The following is a 10,465-nucleotide window of genomic DNA, read 5'->3' on the forward strand; positions in this document are numbered from 1 at the left end:
AATTAAGTTGGATTTGGATTTGCCTCTCTACTGTCTGACTGACTATCTGCTGCGAGTCACACACATTGGTCTAAATAAAAAGAATAATAGGATGAAAAAAACCCAAAACTGAAGATATTAAAAGTTCCTGCTGCAACGGATCACTGCAGCATGCCTTCAAAGAAATACGTATTCCTTCGAGGAACCCATGGCTGCTGGATGCTAAAGCAAGTTCTATTACTGCTGGTAAATAGCTAGCAAAATGTCATGAACTACTCTGACTCTTTAGCTCATTAGAACACTAACTTTACTGGGGAAGCTTTCACAGATTACCATTCCATGCGTGTTGCAGGATCCCCACTGCAACAACCATTCTATAAATGAGAAAGACAATTGTCAAGAAAGACAATCCCCAGAAGAAACTACATAGAATTCTAAGGATTTAGAATTATGTTTGCACCCTGAGCAGCAATCTGTCATATTTTAACTGATAACTTCAGTAATGGAAAACAACCTCACATGAGCACTAACCTAGCTTATTCCGGTTGGAAAGCAATGTTGCAGTGCAGTGCAGCACATGAGGGAGTGCAGCTTGGACAAGTTCCCAGCGAGAAATGCTCTGGATGGCTTCAGAGAGAGCTGGAGAAAGGCCATGCAGCTTGTTTTCTACCAAAACTCTTTCAAAAGACTGAAAGTAAGAACAAAGAAAAAAAGACATTGTGTCTACTTCTGCACATTCCTTCCACTACATGAACATTCTGTTTTAAAAACCTCTAATCTCTAATTGTACAACTACAGCACATCTTATAATATTTTTCCTGAAAAATACAGACCATAACGAAAGCTCAGTAGACATATGGACATACTTGACTAAGAAATGAATGGACCATGCAATATATTTTCTGCAATAGAAGAGAATTGAATCCAGTGTCATCTGTATATTAATAAGTGCTGACATCAAGCCAGACTTGCAGCTGTGCTGGGTAAAGCCAGTAATCCTGATTTACAGTTTTGCTGGGCATGCCAGTAATCCTGTTAGAAGTTACAGGAACTAGGAAAGCCTGTATTTGTGGAGCTGAGTGCTGGATATTCTTAAACACATGTGCTCTTTCAGTTTAGTGTAACATAAAGGGCAACCCTCTAAAGGCATATGGGCCTTAGGAAATGTTTTCCCACCCTGTCACAAAAAATTATCAGTGTACAAAAATTTTTGTCGAGCCATGATGTAATAGTTTTGTGAACAGTTACAGAGCTGACGGCTGCAGCAAGTTCATTATTTCCACATCAAGCATCACAAAATAAGGCTATCTGCCTCTAAAATCCCTAAGAAAGCTCCTTATTGCTAGTTGTTCCCACCGTTTCAATAAATTGCTGCTCTGATCAAAGATCTCATCATAGGTTACAAGTGCAGTTATATTCAGTGGTGGCCAGTGAGCCTATGTTACAAGGGATAGAGAGTTCTCAGTAAGACAATTCCCTAGTACCACAAGAACCTCTTAGGTTACGGTGACCAGAAAGGCTTCTCCCAGGATGCATTGTTCTGTTATGGTAATCTATCCCAGTTTGGATTCCCTGGTTGGCTGTTAGCCTCTGCCCCCTCGCTGCTTCCCCCTCGCTTCCCCATAGGTCCCTGTTCCCTAATCCCGCCTTTTTCCCACCCCCGGATAAAACCCTGAGTTCTCCATTGTTCTTGTTTTTGCCTCTGGAAACCTTCACAGTGTAGAAGCAATAAACTGCTCCTGTGGAACGCCATGCAAAGAACCTTCCCATCTCTTTGCCGTCAACTTTATATTGAAGCTATCTGTGCGTTTGTGTGTGCACGCATGTGTGAGTGTATTTAGCAGATTTAGCGGCTTAGCTGTGGAGACGCTGTTTAGAGATCATTGCACATTGCACTCCGGCACGGGACCCCACAGAGCCAGAGGGCTTAGTAATAATATTCCTTCACTGAAGTACCTATAGCAAAGATAATGACAATGCATATCCTTGCCATAAACCAGCTTAGCCTCATGGCTACCTATTTGCTCACAAGCTGTTTCACCAATTTTATCAAGCTCTGGGCAAACAAGTAACTGTTGCCCAAAAGATGTTTCAAAGACCCTCATTCCACATTCATAAAGCTTATCCTGCAACACTAGTCATACCAATTTTTTCCTTTTGAGGAAAATTGAGGGGGTGGTCATAAGAACAGACTTAGTTACAAAGAAGAGCAAAATGAGCATGTCAAAACATGCTCTCCTGAACGAGCAACCACTCCCAAGCATGGCATGCTAACTTGTGGTAACAGGCACTCTCCTGCCTGTCCCAGCAGCTGGGCACACTTTTTCTCTTGGTTTGTGGCCCTGTTTGCTGGTGTGGGCAGACACGAGCTTCTCTACCAAGAGGCCAGGTGTCCTGATGCAAGCATTGTGCTGCACCACTGTAGTTTTATGGCATCCAGTTCTGCTCTGGCCAGCACGGAGGCACAGGAACATGCATCTATCCATTATACGGGACTAAGACTATGCCAACAAAACGAACCCTGAAATACTGTCAATAACCATCAGAGCTACCAACAAATATCAGTGTGCAGAAGGCCACACTAGAAACCCCAGGTTGCAGTCAGAAAATGTAATACACTTTCCTTATGGACCAATGGCTGAAATTGGAGGGCATTTGCTGTAGTATATGAGAAAACCATTGTCTGCCTGAGGATTAGTCAAAAATCATGTGCAATGGATCACGTTTTCAGCAATCTGTGTTTCTTAGCAGCAGGAGTGGATAACCTGCCTACCAGGGAAGGGATGCTTCAAGTCACTCTTAACAACAATCTGCTGGGGGCCACAGTGTCTGAAAGGAAAACAGTCTCTTCCTTTTAATCCTATCAGTTCAGTAATGGGAGCAAAATGAAGGGATAGCTGATGCTTAGAAAGCCTGGACAGGCCAGGGAGCAAAGCACCCACAGTAAGGCCTAACTATTCTGTTCAAGTCAGGATTCACAGTAGCACTCTGAGAGCACATTAGTATAAAGACAACAGAGATTTAGAATCAGTATCCCAGCCAAGGGATTACTACAGAACAAAAGGGGGGGAGTAAATGCAGCAAAGTATCCGCAGAAGCAGAACAAGGGGTGCATGGTTACAAATACCACAAAGTTTGAAAGAGCCACTGAAAAACATGAGGTTTTACTTATTTTTATCAAAATGGGACAGGGACCACTCCTTACTCGTTGCTCCAGCCCACACACTCCTATTTCCACTCATCCATCAGCTTTGGGGCTCACTGAATCCTTCACTCAGCCAAGCTAAGACTCTACAAAGCCAAAAGGAAGGCCAGCATACAGGTAAGTGGTTCCTACCAGGTTAGTGAGCTGAATTAGCTCACCAAAAGGCTGCCAAGCACCAGTGCTGACCGAGGCTTATTGAATTGAATGATCTCACCTCCAGTACAAAAGCCAAACCATAACCTCACACTTCAGTAGAGTTGACAAAGCTATTCAGTTTGCAGGGCAAGGGGAGAAAAAAAATCACTGCGAGCACCATCATTATTCTGAAGTGTGACAGAAGACACATTGCTGTTCCCTGGCTTTCCATTCAAGGTCTCATTCCTGGGTACTTCAATGGCATCAGGTAGAAAGTTCCCCAGCAATTGCCTTCTGCAAGCTACGACCCACAGTCCGCCTGCTTCAGAAACTCAAGAGGCAGCTAAGGAGGTTGCCATTTTATCTTTAGATTTAGAGGGCTTGTATTTATCATAACATTTTGGGCTTCTGAGCCCTCGTGAAGATTTCCCTTGTGGCTAGCCACCAGATTCTTCTGTTCTTTCCTGGCCTGAGCAGAAAGCTAAATATTTCTGTACCACAATGAAAGATTAGCTTCTGGAATAGCTTACGTGATCACAAGCATCTGAGACATAAGTACTGTATGTTGCCAGAAAAACGCAAACACAAAAGCTGCTCTATGGAAACCATTGAGTGTCCATGCCTGCTACAGGCACTGCCTGGTACAAAACTGCTATTGTGGATGTACTGTCAGCACACCAACTAATTGGCACTAAGCCCCACACTGATAACTCACAAGCAAACCAACAGGAACATGCAGTTCTTTGGACAAGTGTTCCTGTGGAATTTGCCTGGAGTTCTCCATAAAGGTGCAGCTTCTGTCTATACCAGATATTCAAGATGCAAAGTCCTGTGTTGCTCCTGGAGAGCCTCCTTTTCGGTCTGCTATGGCTCTACTCTGTCAGGACCTGCTATAGGGAATATATAGACATTGGGGCAGAAGACCTCATTTTCACCCTGCATGAACTAAGCAACTGCTGCTACAGCTGAGAGGAGTTCCATGCTTAAAATAAGAAGGCTGAATGAGAATGTCTGAACAAGCTCCCTGTAAGGGAGTCAGAAGACAGGCTGTCATACTGTCAGGCTGTGGGTATGTCTAGAGCCACAGCCTCAGGGCTCAGGGCCGCAGCTGGGCTAAGAAAACAGCTACCTACTTATAGCAGGCTTGTTCATGCCTGCAACATCCCCCACACCAAAGGCAGATGAAGAACGTCTGCCAAGGGGATAGTAAGGAAAGTCAGTGCCTTGGCTGGAGAAACAGTCCCTTTCAGCAGTGCTCTGTGTATGTGTTCAGCTCCCTCAGGACCACTTACACTAGCATTTTTCCTTTTAGCCTAGTGGTGACAGCTGTTTCCCAGGGAGTGGCAGGGCGCCTTGTCTGGCTGCCTTCCCACTGCTGCTGTTCTCCTTTTACCTTCATCTCTACCAAGAACCAAAGGCACTGCCAAATACCTTGTGACCAGGATCAGCCTGTGTGCCACTGTCTGCTCTGTCCTGTACTTCTTGTCTAGGCATCTTCAGGCTATCTGTTCCCATTCCAGCAGCATTTTTGCTGGGCTTTGTCATGGTTTCCTAAACAGCTTTGCTTGAGTTGCATGAACTTCCCCTGCTCTAAGCCCAGGGAAGCTGTACTTGCAGTGAATTGCCTAAGGCAGGAAGAGGTCAGCCAGCGGTTGACTGAGGGTGCCCAGAGGTTGCCAGGGGTTCCCAGAGGTTATCTTGGGAAGCTCAGCACCTCCTGTTACATCCTCTCACAGGGAGTATCCCAACAGATCTGCACATGAAAAAAAAAAAAATTAAAGAGCAGGGCCCAGTGCTTAACCCAGTGCATGTTCAGAAGGACCATGGCAGAAACACAGAGAAATGGTTAGTGCTTCTTGAACTGCACTTGAGTCCTTGGTGGGGACCTTACTGCCCTGTCATTACAAAGCTCAGTCTCCATCATGGAGGAAAGCTGAGACCACTGCTGAAGTCACTTCAGACTGACTGGAAAGAGCTGAAAGTACAGACAGAAAGGCAGGTCCACTGAGCAAGGAAGAATTCCTAGAAAGATCTAGGAACCTAGGAATTCATAGCACAAGGGATGGTTAAGACTCCATTTTTTACTATACAAAGCAATAGTATAAACATTCACAAGTAATGAAACACAGATGCCAAACATTTTACTTACAGAAATTCAGTTTTCTGCAACCATGTCCATTAGCTGGATAAAATAAACATGGCCTTTTTCTGAACTTTGTTCCGTATCTATACTTTAATTATTCATAATAGCAAAACATGTAATTACATTTTTAAAAACAAGCAAAAAAACAAGCTAACAAAAAAACCCCAAACAAACTGTCTTGGTTTGAGACCAATTTGGAGGAAGCTGTCCGAAATGAACGTCCCTCTGTTAGAAGGCAGTTTTCAGCAGCCCCTCCCCCACCAGGTTTGCAAAGAAATTCCTTGGAGGAAAGTGAAAAAAAAAAAAAAAAAAGCTGTTTATTTAACAAGTAAAGTGCATGCAGGCATGGAAAAAAGAATGATGTTAAATAATAAAACCTCTCACTGTGGAGAAAACCTGGTGAATTCAGAGTCCTTTGTAGGTGTGGCTCTGCTCTCTCCCCGGAGCTGGGGTTTGGCATGGGCCCCCGGGCCGCAGTGTACAGCCTCCTGGTGATGTTCTGGTGTTGCTGAACAGTCCAGAAGAGAAGAAGAAAAAGCCAAAGTCCCAGGGAAAAAAACCTCAACTTTCTTGCTTCAGCTAGCAGGCTAGCTAAAAAGCGAAGAAGTTTAACTCTCCGCCTCTCTCCTGGTAAACAGGGCCAAAAGCTGGCTAAAAGCAGGAAGGTGCTTTGCTCTGCTCTGTAGCAGCAGGAACGCAGGGGAGTGTGTGTCCTTGAACACAAGACCGCTTGGCTCTCTTTTTTTTTCTCCTTTCTCTTGGACCCAGCTTAAAGACACAGAAAGGCACAGTATTCATGTCTGGCACAGAGCAGGTTGATAGGGGATACAGCATCAGAGTCACCCCAAGACACAAACAAACAAAAAACCAAACAGAAAAGAGGGAAACTTTGAATTTGCAGGATCCTTCAGAAAACTTTTGAGTTCTTCCATGGCCAATGCAATCCAGAGTAGTAGAATTTAAACATATCTTTGAGTTACTTACCATCACCCCAAAAACACATTAGCTTTGTACAGCACTCACATGGCATGCCTGTGAGGTCATTTACAGCTTTGAGTCATGCACATTAGGAATGGCTTTGTGTCAGGGCAGAACAACTTCAGAATGGGGAGGAGGAAGAACATCAAATCCATACTGAGGCACAAACATATTTAGATGTTGTAAGACAATGTATGGGGGGATGGTATTTATCTTCAGCTTAAAGGCTACTATTCATAGACCAATTGAAGTAAATGTGTAAGTGTGATGGTTCAGGTAAAGACAAAAATGCAATTAAAGAGCCAGTTTTTTCCTCAAGTGTTATGGTATAAAGCAAAGCTCTACGAAGCAATACAATATACTCTTGCAGACCAGATGGTGTACTCACTGAATCTCAGCCTCCAACATCTGCTTCCTCAATGCACAACATGCAGCAAGTTCTACTGCAGCAAGTTTAGAGCCAAGAATAATAATAGAATACTGCACAATGTTGTGTCATATGCATTGCCAGATGGTTGACAGACTACAGACATGCCTACAACAATTCTGGCTAGAGAATTATAGAAGGACACATCATGTAAACAGGTGCACAGCATTTTTAGGCACACTAAATAATATAGGGGTGTTAGACAGTCAGCAGGAGGTTTCAGAAGACAAGTACCTGTCAAGTTCCAGAAACCTTGTCTCATCCATGCACTCAGCATTCTGCTGTCCCAATGGATAATACAGAATGTGTTGATGTGGGCAGACATTCCTGTGCACCAGCAGGTAGAGGAAACGGATGAAAGAGAAGGCAACAGATGTTGCCAGTTCAGGCTGTATCCCACAAATTTCTCAGAACTACATCCCACCTTTGAAAATTGTCTACTATAATTTAATGATTATGTTAAGAACTGGAGAATATTCAAGTTCTTCATCCAAATTTATTGGAAATTTATTGGATCTTTATGAAATGCCTTTTTTTCAGAGCTCCTCTTCTCTTGGCTGAAGCATGTGATTTATGTTGTCTCACAGTTTAGGGGTTTTTTGGGCATTGCTTGTTTTTTACACTTAGTAATTTCTGGTATGTGCTCACAGAAGAAAGATGCTTTAGAATTAGCCTCGGGAACCTGATGCCAACAGTACAGCAGGAAGCAAAGGAAGTCACAGACAGATAGGTACATCATAGAGAAGGCACAGAGAAGGAAGCTCTGTCCCTCTATGCAACAGTAACAGGTATGAGCCCACAGATGAAGCCACATCCTCAGATTAGAGGTGCTCCAAGACATCACTCCTGCACACTGCCGAGGCTCCTGGCAAAGGATATAAGGCAATAAGCTCCATTTTCCAGCCTCTCAACAACCAGGAACTGTCCATGGGCATTAACCAGTGATGATTCTTTTTGCTGCATGGGCTAGAATTGAAATACATTTTACTCACCCAAGTACACACTAAGCCAGCAGTCCTCTATCTCTATTTGGTATCTAGCAAAAACCATGAAAAATGTATGTATTTCTTGGAAGAAAATGACTCAGCAACAGATAAAGCTTCTCCAGCTTAATGTCTTGTGAGAAGGAAGTCAGAAAATTGCTGCAGAGTGACCTAAGAACTTTAAACTATTAAGATACATGTCCAGACCAAATTTTTCCACTCTGTCAAGTTTGGCTGCAACTGACTACTGTATTTTAAGTAATCCAAAGACCAGCAACCATTCAAGAAATTCTGAAATTCTCTAGATACCCATCTTATTTGAACTTGCTTCATGTCTTCCCTTTTTCCTCCTTTTTGGCAGTAATTTGAGGCTTTATTTGAAGTACATTTAGAAATAAGAGTTATTTGTATCTGCATAATAGCCTCTCCTTAATCATGCTGATAAGATATTCTCTCTCTCATTTCCAGTAGAAGTGTTTCCCATCTTGCACAATGGTAAAAGTATTGCTCAAAGCCTGTTAGTATTGCTTAGATTTTCCGTATTTTAAGCTTGAAAAACCTTCAGCAATCGCAAACTGAAATGACATCAATCTCATGCAAAAGTACATCCACACAGGATGAACTGCAAGGTTGGACCCAGATTGTCACAGCTCAGTTTGTCTACGTCATTATTTAATTACTACAGTGTTACTAATTACTTACTTATTACTAATATCCAAATAAATTATTTTTGTTGTGTCTAAAGATACACATGATATGCAAATTTTCTAGATGGGAAGAATTTAAAATCCTTCATGTGATAAAAGTACAAAATGAAGTTGAATGAACTAAATCCACTTCTGGTATAAGCTGAGAAGCTTGCTGATCAGCCACTCTGGTTAGATTGACTTGCATGAAAAGTTAGTTACCAATAAGAGTTGAAAAAGAGACACATGTACATACCACACAGGAAGCTTCATATTGTTTCCCCAGTTTAGGTCTTAAAAATGCACTGAAAGAAAGGAGAAGCAGCATTAGAGACCCAGTACATGAAAGTGTAATTTTCTTAGCTATTTTTAGGATTTTTCTCATGTCAGAAGGTTGTCAAAAGGCTGAGAAACTTAATGTAAAGGAAGACATAAGCCAAAACTATGTTCAGATACCTGTTGATGACATCTGATAAATGCTGTTATCTTTCCAGAAGACAAAGTGCCCACCCCGATATGTCAACAGGCATTTAATTCAGCCCACAAATTCTTAGGGATAAAATCTTCCATCAGACAATTTTCAGCCATTTTACCTCAGTGAAAGATTTTCAACATATTCTGTTTTAAATTTGTTGAATATTACTGAATTGTGCCTTGCCTCTATTTTAAGCTAGAGATCCATGCGCCAGCTCTGTATTAAATATTTTTCTGCACAGCTGCTGATGTGGAAGGCTTATGGTGAAGTACAGGCCTGTATGCTGTATGTAGAGAACGCCTACCCTCTGCTATCATTCTCCTCTGGAATGAGATCAGAGTAAATATTAAAAAAATAATCAGGTCACCTGATTGCAGGCAATTTTTTTTGTTTGTTTTGGGCTTTTTAAATTTTATTTTGAAGGACACTGACTGTGGCATAAGGGGATTTTGTGACTGAGGCCTTAAATTAGAGCCACAACCTTAAAATCCTCCAACCTCCCCCACAGTGTTTTCAGTTTAAAATTCTATTAGGACAGGAGACTGACAGGGTTCACAAGGAACCTAAAGCCTCAGCCATACATTCAGCTAGTCCCTCACACATCTCCAAATCCTCACTCTCCAATCCTGTGAAATTAGACTTTGACATATCTGTTTGCATGTTGACCTCTCAAAGCATAGATTACACTTCCAGGATGGCTGCAAATACAGATAGAAGCAAAGCTGCAGGTCTGGTGCAGCACTGACAGATGCTGCTTCTGGCACAAGAGCTCTGTGAGTTCTCTTAAAAGATGGGGGATAGGGGGCGGGATGGACGGGATGGGGAGCATGAACAGGGAGGAAGGGAAAGGTGCATCGAGAAACATAGACATGGATGCTTTAAAAGTCAAATCAAGAAGCTGACTTGGACTGCCACTCGGTTAAGCTGCCTTGAGACCTCCTCACATACCCGATACACACAAATTGCTCTATACTGAGTACAGTTTTTTTCATGTCTTCATGTTGCAGCTGCAGTATAATAACTGCATCCTCCCTGCCACTGGGCAGCAGCTGGCCCGCACCCCCCTCCGCACTTCTACTGCCCTGTTGCAGCTGTATCCCAAGTGCCCAGGGCTTTCTGCTCTTACCTGGTTTGCCTCCATAGGAACGTCTGGATGGGCAGAGGGATGCCACGGCCACTCTCCTGCTCCTGGCCCTCTGAGCTTTTCCTTTTCACCATAATGCTGATTACAGCTGCTGCAGTCTCAGCAGACGCACCAGTCGGGATCTCCCACGGCTGCCTCTCGCTCTCTGCAACTCTTTAACCTCTCCCCTCCATTCCCTGCAGCCCACCCCCTCCCTCAACTCCGCTGGTGCAAAATGGCTGCAGAAGGCAGGGAAGAAAATCGGGGGAGCGAAGATGTCCGCGTCCTTCAGCTTCCTCCTTGCCTTCAGCACCTCCCTCTGTGGACAGCT

General features: G+C 43.3%; 1 protein-coding gene across 1 annotated transcript in view; it reads right to left on the minus strand.

Moving 5' to 3' along the window:
* Window positions 1-10,459, minus strand: part of UNC80 (unc-80 homolog, NALCN activator) — a 140,158-nt gene extending 129,699 nt beyond the window's left edge. Inside the window, 3 exon segments of the mRNA XM_017746990.1 lie at window positions 511-667; window positions 8,793-8,841; window positions 10,138-10,459. Of these exon segments, the coding sequence (XP_017602479.1) occupies window positions 511-667; window positions 8,793-8,841; window positions 10,138-10,229 (298 nt within the window). The 5' untranslated portion in view covers window positions 10,230-10,459.
* Between the last annotated feature and the right edge of the window lie 6 nt (window positions 10,460-10,465).

The sequence above is a fragment of the Corvus brachyrhynchos genome, unplaced genomic scaffold (genome assembly GCF_000691975.1).
Source record: "Corvus brachyrhynchos isolate BGI_N302 unplaced genomic scaffold, ASM69197v1 scaffold481, whole genome shotgun sequence".
In the NCBI taxonomy this organism is placed as follows: domain Eukaryota; kingdom Metazoa; phylum Chordata; class Aves; order Passeriformes; family Corvidae; genus Corvus; species Corvus brachyrhynchos.